This window comes from Oncorhynchus kisutch, linkage group LG29, assembly GCF_002021735.2.
Source record: "Oncorhynchus kisutch isolate 150728-3 linkage group LG29, Okis_V2, whole genome shotgun sequence".
Taxonomy (NCBI): Eukaryota; Metazoa; Chordata; class Actinopteri; order Salmoniformes; family Salmonidae; genus Oncorhynchus; species Oncorhynchus kisutch.
The window spans coordinates 29,403,325-29,417,019 of record NC_034202.2 but is presented as its reverse complement, the minus strand read 5'-3'; the positions used below and the strand labels follow the sequence as shown (position 1 = coordinate 29,417,019).

Sequence of the window (13,695 nt, the reverse complement as noted above, 5' to 3'; positions counted from 1 at the left end):
AGCCAAGCCATGAGGTTGAAGGAATTGTCTGTAGTGCGCCGAGACAGGATTGTGTTGAGGCACAGATCTGGGGAAGGGTACCAAAACATTTCTGCAGCATTGAAGGTCCCCAAGAACACAGTGGCCTCCATCATTCTTAAATGGAAGAAGTTGCAACCACCAAAACTTGTCCTAGACCTGGCTGCCCGGCCAAACTGAGCAATCGGGCGAGAAGGGCATTGGTCAGGGAGGTGACCAAGAACTCAATGGTCACTCTGACAGAGCTCCACTGTGGAAATGGGAGAACCTTTCAGAAGGACAAACATCTCTGCAGCACCCCACCAATCAGGCCAGCCGGAAGACACTCCTCAGAAAAAGGCACATGACAGCCCGCTTAGAGTTTGTCAAAAGGCACCTAAAGACTCTCAGACCATGAGAAACAAGATTCTCTGCTCTGATGAAACCAAGATTGAACTCTTTGGCCTGAATGCCAACCGTCACATTTGGAGGAAACCTGGCACCATCCCTACGGTGAAGCATGGTGGCGGCAGCATCATGCTGTGGGGATGTTTTTCAGCTGCAGGGACTGGGAGACTAGTCAGGATTGAGGGAAAGATGAATGTAGCAAAGTACAGAGAGATCCTTGATGAAAACCTGCTCCAGAGTGCTCACGACCTCAGACTGGTGCAAAGGTTCACCTTCCAACAGGACAACGACTCTAAGCACACAGCCAAGACAACGCAGGAGTGGCTTCGGGACAATTCTCTGAATGTTCTTGAGGGGCCCAGAAACTCCCCAAATAAAGTTGTGCCAAGCTTGTAGCATCATACCCAAGAAGACTCCAGGCTGTAATTGCTGCCAAAGGTGCTTCAACAAAGTAATGAGTAAAGGGTCTGAATACTTATGTAAATGTTCTGTTTTTTTTGTTGTTGATATAATTAATTTTTTTTAAACAGTTTTTGCTTTGTCAGTACAGGCTATAGTGTGTAGATTGATTTTAAAAAACTATTTGATACATTTTTGTATCAGGCTGTAACATAAAATGTGGTAAAAGTCTGAATACTTTCCGAATGCACTGTACACACACACACACACACACACACACACACTTTTAAACTCATCATATGCAGCTGCTACTCTCCTTTATTTTTCAGATTATTATCTATCCTGATGCCACTTTTACTCTGCATCATTGAGAAGGGCTCGTAAGCAAGAATTTCACATTTAAATCTACACCCGTTGTATTCGGCGTATGTGACAAATAAAAAGGGATTCTATTTTGACACTTCCCATGGTCTCCTTGCACGCCACCCCACTTAAAAGTGAGTCACCAGACATCCATGTTACTATGAAGATTGTGGATTGGTTAGATAAAAGCATAAGATGACTAGTGCCAGCACAACATGAAACATGCGTCACTGTAGCATGCAGCAGCAGACTTGAATGAATGTTTACGTTAATGTGATCATTACATATATCATGACCGGTGTGATCATGAGAATGATAAATATTGCCAGCGTAGCAGTACTGAGTTTCCCCACGTGGCCATTTTGGGTGCATGAACAATACATTTGACTAAACATATACGGGGCAGGATATATAAATACATACCTTTTACATTTCTTTGCAATGTTTACATAGCCTTCACGTCACAAACAGCAGGTCTCATTCTAACACCAGCCAGAAAGGAATTTAGTTGACCTTCACACGTGGGTGTCCATGGGTAGCCTAGGACAAATGTGAATCTACACAAGCAGTGAAGGTCTTGAACAGAAGTCTTTCACACTGGAGATTGTAAAAGAGTCATCATGACTATGTGATGCCTCTTCTTCAGAGGTATTGTTTTTATAATACATATCACTGTCCATCCTAAAGCTCCTGTTAACCCTACAAATCATGTTTTAGTCTCTACTGGCAGTGCAGCTGCTGGTTCTCTAGTAGTTCAGCAGTGACAATAATATTCTAACATCTATAGATTCCAGCACACCAAATATGTCCCCCCTCCTGACTTAAAAATGGCCCATTGATGTCAATGGGAGATCTGCACACACAAGTTGTCATTTTAGGATTTGCACATATGTGGAGGTTAACAATGGTAAATCAGTGGTATGGAACCCTAGAACCAATTAGCTGCTACACATGATGGTGGTAGAACATTGAGCTGTGAGCGTTAGTTTACAAGTTTCTGGAGATTATTGCTTGGCAAAACAAAAGATAATCCTAGGATAAAATACAAAGCGCATATCACAAATCACTGCAAACCATATCCATTATAACATAGTAAAATAAAGCAATCACAAACATGTAATGGGCGACATGATGCTCTAGTATCTGATAGATTAGCTGAAGTGTTTCTGTAGCATAGCAATATTCATAACTGAAAATGGACACGGAGCAGAAACCCTACCCAGTTTGGTGATCTCACGTGGCCATTTCTTTCAGAAGAGAACCACATGAGAAAAAAAGCACATACATATTGAAGATTCATTTATGTCAGATGTGGGTAAATTACATTTATTTTTTTTACAATTTGTAAAATGCACATAAATTATATTAGATGCATCAACACCGAATGAGTTAATCCATTATCCTCTTTGTAAAGGGTCGCAACATAAGAGAGAAAAAATACATTCCTTGTTGAGATCATTTCAAACTAATATTGGTCTGACATTTCATCCACCTGGGAAAGCAATATGCTACAAACATCAACCACTGAAGACAGGAAGGAGAACAACATACACCTTCATAAATATCGTACCAAATAAAGAAACAAGGCTGTAACCTGCTTTTCCTTTGCAGCAAAACTCAACATATTTTCATTCCCTACAATCATCCAATCCCTTTACTCTTCCCAAGCCATAGGGAGAGATAATAGAGGCCTAGGAGACAGACTTCCCAAGCCATAGGGAGAGATAATAGAGGCCTAGGAGACAGACTTCCCAAGCCATAGGGAGAGGTAATAGAGGCCTAGGAGACAGACTTCCCAAGCCATAGGGAGAGGTAATAGAGGCCTAGGAGACAGACTTCCCAAGCCATAGGGAGAGGTAAGAGGCCTAGGAGACAGACTTCCCAAGCCATAGAGAGGTAATAGAGGCCAAGGAGACAGACTTCCCAAGCCATAGGGAGAGATAATAGAGGCCTAGGAGACAGACTTCCCAAGCCATAGGGAGAGGTAATAGAGGCCTAGGAGACAGACTTCCCAAGCCATAGGGAGAGGTAATAGAGGCCTAGGAGACAGACTTCCCAAGCCATAGGGAGAGATAATAGAGGCCTAGGAGACAGACTTCCCAAGCCATAGGGAGAGGTAATAGAGGCCTAGGAGACAGACTTCCCAAGCCATAGGGAGAGGTAATAGAGGCCTAGGGAACAGACGACACTAATCCTCAGCATGTTAGTTATTGTGAATGTTAGGGTGTTGGGTGTGTCCTCATCAGGAAGGATGAAGCTTGCTTTGTTAGATTGACTTTGTCTCCCTGGTTGGACTTCTGTTTAAGTGCAGATAAAGGCATTTAAAACCTTGAAGAGAAATAAACATGGAATTCAGCCACATGCGTTCAAATATTAATCATATATTTAATTGATATACATATTGCCATGAATCGGCACATAGGATATTGCACACAGTAATGAAATGTTGCACTGAAAAGAAAATATCCTTTGTGAGCAAAAAAACAAACATTCAAAATGACAAACGATGTGGAATAACGCTGAAAAGTTGAAACTAAAAAACTAAAAACTAAAACAAAATACGACATGCTTACTACTCCCCCTAATTGAGGTCTTTAGCAACTTACAAATGACACATTACTGCCAAAGCCATAGAACTACACACAGAGAGCGTCACAAGGGGGCCTCCAACAAGCCTCAATCCAGTCCACAGTGATGTTACCAGTCAGCAACTGCTCTCTGCTCCACCTCGCCAGGCTGGGCCTGTGAAGAGCAGCCTCCTATGCATTGTCTTCTAGGTGACCACCCCCTTCCACATTTACATGTAGGCCGATACCTGGATGGCTTGGGGATGAGAGTGAGATTGGGAAAGGGGGAAAGGTGGCAGAAAAAGCTTTGTAATCTGCCCCTTTTCCTTCCGGATGGGTCCTTAAAGAACCCCTTGGCACCACAAGTTGTGCTGCGGCACACGGAAAAGCAATATGGGAAAAAAACTAAAACCCCAAACTGTGATCCAAAGCATCAGGCCAACATGTAATCATGCGGAGTGTTTAAGGCACCAGGTTGTTTATATGCCGAGGACTCTCCCATCCATGTACCATTTACACCAGTGGCTTTAACCAGAGGGGCTCAAGGACAGTTAGGCCTGCTGCTTCATATTCCATCCAATATGCCAGGCCATCTTTTCACTAAATACTGGGACAAATCTGACATGATCTGTTGTTTCCAGCTTCTTTGGAAACAACAGCTATTCAATCTGAAGATCAGTTGAGCATTTACAGGGATGACAAGCTGCTTGGAGAGGTGTCCTTGAGCCACAATGTGTGAAAACCAATATCAGGCTTTGTACAGGTAAACATGCAGCAACAGCACTCATTGGTACATTGGCATCTTATTGGTTGGCTGATATTTGCTGGTCCTTTGTGTGTCAAATTGCCCAACAGAAAACCTCTTATTCATAAGCGCTGATGTTGACATACATTTCAGATTCTCAAAACCATGCTTGACTTTTTTTTATTTTTATCAGCACTATCAATAGACCATGATGCCAATTAGGTGGTGCTAGCAGGGTTGAGTGGTCTATATGACAAATATGCTGTTCTCAACCACTTCTCATGTCATTTGCTGCATGTTGTCACTGCACTTCCTTAATCTAAGACCGTACCTTTAAAAAAAAAAAAACATTGCATGACGAGACAAAGATAGTCTATAGTATAACGATCTGCATGACGAGACACAAAGATAGTCTATAGTATAACGATCTGCATGACGAGACACAAAGATAGTCTATAGTATAACGATCTGCATGACGAGACACAAAGATCGTTATACTATAGACGATCTGCATGACGAGACACAAAGATAGTCTATAGTATAACGATCTGCATGACGAGACACAAAGATAGTCTATAGTATAACGATCTGCATGACGAGACACAAAGATCGTTATACTATAGACGATCTGCATGACGAGACACAAAGATCGTTATACTATAGACTATCTGCATGACGAGACACAAAGATCGTTATACTATAGACGATCTGCATGACGAGACAAAGATCGTTATACTATAGACGATCTGCATGACGAGACACAAAGATCGTTATACTATAGACGATCTGCATGACGAGACACAAAGATCGTTATACTATAGTATATCTGCATGACGAGACACAAAGATCGTTATACTATAGTATATCTGCATGACGAGACACAAAGATCGTTATACTATAGTATATCTGCATGACGAGACACAAAGATCGTTATACTATAGTATATCTGCATGACGAGACACAAAGATCGTTATACTATAGTATATCTGCATGACGAGACACAAAGATCTTTATACTATAGACGATCTGCATGACGAGACACAAAGATAGTTATACTATAGACTATCTGCATGACGAGACACAAAGATAGTTATACTATAGACTATCTGCATGACGAGACACAAAGATAGTTATACTATAGACTATCTGCATGACGAGACACAAAGATAGTTATACTATAGACTATCTGCATGACGAGACACAAAGATCGTTATACTATAGACTATCTGCATGACGAGACACAAAGATAGTTATACTATAGACTATCTGCATGACGAGACACAAAGATAGTTATACTATAGACTATCTGCATGACGAGACACAAAGATCGTTATACTATAGACGATCTGCATGACGAGACACAAAGATCGTTATACTATAGACTATCTGCATGACGAGACACAAAGATCGTTATACTATAGACTATCTGCATGACGAGACACAAAGATAGTTATACTATAGACTATCTGCATGACGAGACACAAAGATCGTTATACTATAGACTATCTGCATGACGAGACTTTCAATTGAAACAAAAGTTACAACAGTAAATATTCCTTTTGAAAGTTTTCATGTCGAGTTCCATTGACCAGTTCAATGTGTTCCGAGTTCAATGCATATTGCACGAGAGAGAGAGAGAGAGCACTTATTTCGTTGCGTGACATTGAAAAAAGTACATAGGCAGACTGCATGACATCTAAACTAAATTCCAAAGCAGGCCTAGCCCTCATATGATTTATGTGTAAACAAATCTCTACTCACAGGTACAAGTAAATAGGGTGGCAAGTAGACCTACACTATGTCAACCTCTTAAAAAGGTTTTACATTTTGGTTAAAAAAAACTAAAATATCTGATTTTGTGCTGAAGTCAAATGAAAAGGACTTGTTTCTCATAACTCGGCAATAATTCCATTTGAACATTGCAAACACTAATAATATCTTTAACGTGTACAAAAGTTATTGGTTAATAAGAGAAATAAACACTCAGTTCTTTATCATCAAGTAGGAAACACGGTTCATATATAATGTTATTACTTTGTTTAGCAGCCGCTTACTGTATTAATGGTGGGTAAAGTGGGTAACATCCAGCGATGGGTGACAACATGTCATAACTGTCAGTTTGTGGAGGTTTATTTTTTTGTGGGTGGTGCTCCCTTGGAGTTAAACAGTTACAGTTAAATCTTTAGATTTCTTTCTTTTTACAGTAAAGTTATTATAATTTCTCTTTTTGTTATTTCGATTATTTTCTTGCATGTTTATGCTCTATATATCAATCCTCGTCTGCATCATCAGCATGCATCTCCTCTTGTTGCTGCATTTCACATGCCCTTTTCTCCCGCTGTTTCTCCTGGATCTTCTTCATCTCCTCCGCGTATTTACAGAACGTATTTCCAAATTTGGACCACACTTTGTAGGGCACCGTGATAGAGTTGCGGTATGTTGGCTTCACCTCGCTTATCCTCATGAACACTCCGTACTTATTGGAGCCCACGTCGAAGAAAAAGCGTTTGTTGTCCACTGTCAAGGAGGTCCCCTCTGGCAACTCGGCAGGTTCGTCATCTACTCCGTAGTCGTCAATGAGTTTTGCCAAAGCGTCACGAAACTCAATAAGTCCCTGTGCAGGCAGAGCAATTGTCTGGCCTTGCGTGGATCCCAAACCGGGCCCCCGGTTCACGGTCTGTCGAATCCTCAGAAACCGGCCTCTCTGGTTCTCTTTCAGATCCATGTAGTACTTCCGATTCTCCCGGACCAAGAATTCGCTTTTAAGTGCTCGCCTCGGCTCATCCTGTGCGATGTCCGGATTGCTAGGACCTAATTGGGCATAATGTTCGATGAAGTCCCCTAAGTAGTCACGGAACTCGACTGCCACTGACATGGAGAGAGTGAGGCGGCTCTTGTTTCCCCCGGCCCCGACTTCAGCTATCTTTAAGAAGCGGCCTTTTGCGTTCTGCTTCACGTCCAGATAGAAACGTTTATTTTGAATGTCAACTCGTTTCGACGCCAGCTCTTGCGTCTCGTGTTGCAGCCCGGAAGCCGAGCCCGCCCCTCCTGTCACTGGGTGCATGGAACCGACGCCCGGGCCCGTGGCTGCTCCTCCCTGCTCACTTCCACTGTCTCTGTCCGCCATGATGCTGCCTGCCTTCTCCCTCTGTCTACTGCAACCACACAGCCAGCCACGCCACCACTCTCGCGAGATCTACACAGAGGGAAATACAAGAAGAACATCTATTGAGGGGGCCTCAAAGTGGAAATTCTATAATATAATTTAGGCCTACATACAATCGTGGCGCATTCATACATCAATTGCCGTTTTTCCTCGGCGTCTAAATTCTCAGGTTATTCTGATTCAATCTTACCACTTCAAAGCTTAAATTGAAGTTATATTTTTTTACTGTCAAATTGGATTACGAGCAATTCTGAAGTGCAATAATCGTGGCATTTTACTTGGATCGTGTATATAAAACCTTAGTTCGTAAAATCGTAGGTCTATGCCTAAAAAGGGCTTAATTCCTCTAACGGGGGTTATTACTAGGTTATTGCACTGTTGGTTATGGTCTGTTATGTTTGCGAATCTGTTGTGTGTAAGCCTATGTTTTAATGATGATAAATAATGCAATGGGAAAAGAGGTGAAATAAAAATTAAGAACTCCATGTTTCCAATAAGCCATATGCATAGAATGAGTGACAGCTTTTGGTGGCCGCAAAACATTGCAGAGCATCACCTTCAAGGAAACATGTGACATTAGGCTACATACGTTAGGGTTGCCCTTGCGTGAAAATACTATGCAGGCCTACCATCTATTACTACTTTGGTAGTAGGCTAAGTATTAAACCCAAATGGATAGCTAGGCCAAAAGGTACATTTTACGCATATTTATACACTGTTAGTCTATCCAATGTAGGCCTACCAATTAACCGCCACTGTTACCAAATCAATCTGAAAGCCTTGATTCGTGACATTTGGAAACTGTTCTGTCTCTATATTAAGTATTGTAAGTGACACCCCTATTCGGAAACAACTGGAAGGTCTGCTACCAGGTTTAATAAGAAAGTCTGTTTATTTAAGTGTCTCTGTTTAGCTTATTTTTTAAAATCGTTTACAGACAGTTGCTGTACCAACCTTTCCTGTTTCGACCTTGGGATGATATGACACAATTTATGCCCAGACAGACATGCTATCATGGTGAAAGGGTGAGTATTTTTTCAATCCCCTGTCAATGTGGTCTACTTAAAAGAACCGTTACCATTCGTTTTGTTAGGTCTACCAAAAAGAGAGTAGCCTTAGGCCTACCAAATAGAGTATGGCTAGGCTTACTAGAATAGACCGTAGGCAAACATTTCATAATTGCACTTTTGTGATACCTACTCGTTTCTCAGATTTTAGGCCTACGTTGATCGGATGTTTATTTGTATTTTTATGAAAGCCAAGTCTTTTGATATGAATCTGAAACTAGTAGGCCTAGTGATACAGTCATATGCAACCTGTTCTCACGAGTTACAAACTGCGCAAATAACCTCAAGACAAATGCACAACATTCAACTTAAATTTTACATATTTAAAATATGATAATTGACATAACTAACACATTGTTTTATTTGAAATAGAAGATGTTCAACTGTAAGCCAAGAACTAGATATGTATAGTCTATTAATCATGAGTCATACAATTCCGTTGTATCAAAGTCCATCCGTTCGACTGGATAGCTTTCAGAATTATGTTTCGTACGGTATGTTATCTAAACAGTGCTTCTATTACTATTGTCTTATGGCTTTTGTGAATTAAAGAAGTAGCAATTATTTTTGTATTTTATTTAACCTTTATTTAACAAGGCAAGTCAGTTAAGAACAAATTCTTATTTACAATGACGGCCTACCCCAGCCAAACCCTAATCCGGACGAGGCTGGGCCAATTTTGCGCTGCCATAAAGGACTCCCAATCACAGCCGGTTGTGATACAGCCTGGAAACGAACCAGGGTCTGTAGTGACACCTCTAGTACTGAGATGCAGGCTATAGTCCATCGTTAGAATTGTAACTTTTGTTCAATAATACATTATCTCGTGTGTAATCGACTATAACGCATTTTTTATCTTACGTATTTATATTTGCTGAAATTTCTTTAAAAAAATTGTATTTAAACTTAATTTAAGTCATTTTACGTTCCTTTTTAATTGATTTAACATTGGTGAAAAATAGCACAGGCTATTGCCATTATCAGGATGTAAAGGACGTGTTAGAAACTGTGTATTTGATCGAAAATGCTAAAGTACCAACGATTTAAGCGTTGCAATAAAAAAACATTAGATTTTTTCTTAGAAGAGAAGAACACGCAGGTAACTATACAAATAAGTGTCTACTTGTGTTACAAAAACAAGTAGACCAAATTAAATGCATCTAATATTTCGATTATTAGATGCTGATTTGATTAAGTTCCTTGTTATTCAGATGTACTTGAATAAGCTAATATATGATATGTCCAATAATGTTTGACCACAGACATCTTCGTTTGATATGCATGATGTTGATGTTCACTTGAGGAAGGAAGAAATTGCAAATATGGTGCATCACGCGCTGGTTTATTAATTATTTCAGGACTAAGAACTAATATCTATCAATAAACAAAACAGATGCATTACTTCCATTCTCTAGTCTAGCCCACATGCACGCCATCGAATGATATACATTGTTTTGTTCTGGAAATATTCATTTAGGCTATGTATACCTGAATGCCAATGGGACTTTGTTGACCTGTAGCCTACTCTGACACTGAAACGTGGGTGCCTGTGCTTTGTAGGCATATTGTCAACTTAATGAAATAAACTATTGTATTTATTTAAATTTTGAAAGTGACGTTGACACCAGCGGCAGATGCACCTATATCTATCATATTTGTTATTGTTTATATAGCAAAAATGATTGCAGTTGATTTTTATGTATCTGGTCTTATCACAGCTAAATTAATATTATTGCTGAATAGACTTTGTTTTAAGTGTTTTTCATTTGGCTTCATACATCTCAACTAGCAAATGTTGCTTATTTCCACATCGCTGGTCACATTTTGTGTAACGTCTAATTTCTTTATGACAATAATACATTTGAAAAAATACATTTCTCGATCCCTCAAGGTGGAAAAGGGGCGGCGTATATAAGGGCCTAATAAATGAAAATACATTTCGCAGTTCTCGAGCAAAGTAATAGTGAATGAAGGGACATTTGTTGAAAGATATTTTACAAAAAGTTCTCATCGCCTACAAATTGTTTACAAATGTCTTTAATCAAAATGGAAATATCGAAAATAGACCCTCACTAAGAATAAACTGCAAGGTTAGGCTACAAATAGACTAAGAATCAACCTGTAAGTCAAATGAGATATTGTATACGTCAATGTTTCAGAAATAGACCGAAGGAAAACTTTTATCGAAGAGGAAACTGTTATGATGCTGCTGACCCATAAAACGTCAGACAACAGATTTACCTATAGGCAATCATTTGATTTAACAACGACAATAGAATTTGATGGATATATGATAGTATTTAGCTTGTTTTTCCCTCTCATCCATCAGTGCAGAGGCCTCAAAATGTATGTTGTCTTGTAGCGTATGTGATAATATATCTTTTGATTATGATTATATATCTCACTAAAATATCTCACTGCATCGTTTTGGATTCACACATCAGACTATATTGTAAGGTAAGATACATTTTCACAATTGTATAGCTGATTTTTTACAGTCATAGTAAAAAAAGGTTTAAGAACGCTTATTTAATTTCCCCTTAAGTGACTATTTTGTGCACCCTCCTTTGGCATGGCAGCTTTTGATAAGACCCCCCCCCCCACACACACACACACACTTATTGAAATATTAGTGTTATAGAACTTCTCAGAGCGCAGATGTGGCCATTTATCAGTTGTATAGGCTGGTGTTCGCTTCCATTTATCATAATAATGTTCTCGTCTTCTTCATGAGTCCAAGAATTGGGAACTGTAATGGATAAGAACATTGGTTCAATGGTCCCTTGATGTCATTATTTGGATTCATACTTTTGATCATCCCCACAACAGGTCGACTTATCCCCACAACAGGTCGACTTATCCCCACAACAGGTCGACTCATCCCCACAACAGGTCGACTCATCCCCACAACAGGTCGACTCATCCCCACAACAGGTCGACTCATCCCCACAACAGGTCGACTCATCCCCACAACAGGTCGACTCATCCCCACAACAGGTCGACTCATCCCCACAACAGGTCGACTCATCCCCACAACAGGTCGACTCATCCCCACAACAGGTCGACTCATCCCCACAACAGGTCGACTCATCCCCACAACAGGTCGACTTATCTCCACAACAGGTCGACTTATCTTCATGGCACAAGGGTCAAAGAAGCAGAATAATACAAAGAAAACTAATCCACCTCTGAAAATGGGGGGATATTCGGCATGTTTTCACTCAGTTGCAAATATTACGCTAATTAAGTCTGTATGCTATATACATGACCGTTTAATTATGTAAAATCTCGAAAATGCACATTTGTCCCACCTTCCTCTGGAGTTACAGTTGCATTTTCAGACGCTGTCTGCTGGATTTTTATTTTGTGTGTTCGTCTTGGATCATAGCTCAATATTATACGTTATAATAGACGTTCTTTGATCTTTTGGCTCATTTGGCCCAGGATGCTTGGTCCAAAACACTGCAATATGAAAGTCATTAAAAGCAAAGGTCAAACACTCAAGAAATCCAGCAATCTCATAAATGACTTCAAGAGGTGTCATGTCAGTAAAGTGGTTGACAAAGGAGGATGCAAAAAAGAAAAACACCGATTGGGGCTGTGAATGCATGTGACAACATTGTCATTGTGTGAAAAGTATATTTCTTGACTTAAAAACGCCTACGATTTGTGTTGAGGTATGCTATGAATAAAACCAGAGGGCGCGATGTAGGTTGTCAGTCTCCATAGGCTTTTGCAGACATGTCTTATATGGCTCCTGTCGATTCACTGCAGTGCCACTTGTCAACATTGCTTGACTGGCAACTACTTTCGATATTACCGGAAATCTCGTCTATCACGTCAAGGCTGTCTGCCTACTGTCCACTACTGAGTGAAATCGCTTGCATACCAGAGCACCGATTAAGTGAGAAAGAGGTTTGCAGTGATTAACCCAATGACATGTAAATAAACCCGTCGTCCTCTTCCCAAAGTCACAGACCTATTACAACAAGGATAGGCATATCTTACCCCGCTTAGTTTACAGGCAGAGCGCCTGAACAGCCTCGGTGTAGTCTCGTCGCAGACAGACACTAAAAAGACAAAGGTGAATAACTCCTTGTAGGCCTACTGTCAGTGATTCGCCGCTTCACAAGATGGAACGAAACAGCGAGTCGTGGCATGGAGAGGGACGCACGTAGCCTACAAGTTCAACGCCGCACGCGTGTCCTCTGATGTCAGCACGCTCAGTTACTGGGTGAACTGCAAAACGCGTGCGCCTCGCACTGTTGCTCTTTAGAAATTGCAGCTTGAGGAGAATTTCTCAACCCACTAGTACTTTCTGGATATTTTTTTTGAAGAGAACCAAAACCTGTGCTGTTGCTTCTTACTAAATCTATCCCTCCACTTCAATCTATTCAGGCATCTTGTCTTACTTTAATTTATTCGGAGAATTGAATACTTATTTGATACGTGCACTGTCTCAATGTTCAGCCGAAGGGTAACTAACCCATGCGCCCGTTGTAATGTCTTAATTCAATGAGCACACCTTTTTAATTAATTTAACACATTTTTATTTATTGAAAACCCTTTCTAGTAGATGTGAAATTTGCTCTCCTGGGGTAAAATAAAAGATTCATTCCGCATAGCCCAATCCTGTACAGTAGGCGGCAGGCCTAGTCATGTAGCGTAGGTGAGGTTGTATGTAGGTTCTCTCTTTATTTGGTGGCTATATATGGCCAACCTGTTTATCCTGAAAGCCAGAGACGTATTATAGTCCTTATCCACAGAAGATGTATCAAATGACGAGATAATTAGACTAAATGTGCGGTTTAATCTAGACCTATTGTGGCTGGTGGCTAAATTGAAATGTCATTAACAAATGTCTTCTCATGGATATACAGATTTTCTATTAGCACTTACAGAATATAATACAACAGTTGAGTAGACCACTTGAAATAGTCGCACGAGAGAAGGCGCAAGTTGCTTCTCCAGTTGGGCGTGATG

General features: G+C 40.4%; 1 protein-coding gene across 1 annotated transcript; it reads right to left on the bottom strand.

Moving 5' to 3' along the window:
- Nucleotides 1-2,477: 2,477 nt before the first annotated feature.
- Nucleotides 2,478-12,914, bottom strand: puraa (purine-rich element binding protein Aa). Its single transcript, XM_020466112.2, has 2 exons — nucleotides 12,721-12,914; nucleotides 2,478-7,675 (listed from the first exon to the last, which is right to left on the bottom strand). The coding sequence occupies exon 2, from the start codon at nucleotides 7,604-7,606 to the stop codon at nucleotides 6,749-6,751; it is 858 nt and encodes a 285-aa protein (XP_020321701.1). The 5' UTR covers nucleotides 7,607-7,675; nucleotides 12,721-12,914; the 3' UTR covers nucleotides 2,478-6,748.
- Between the last annotated feature and the right edge of the window lie 781 nt (nucleotides 12,915-13,695).

Coding starts and splice junctions, on each gene's coding strand:
- puraa (XM_020466112.2), bottom strand. CDS start 7,606: ATGGCGGACAGAGACAGTGGAAGTGAGCAGGGAGGAGCAGCCACGGGC.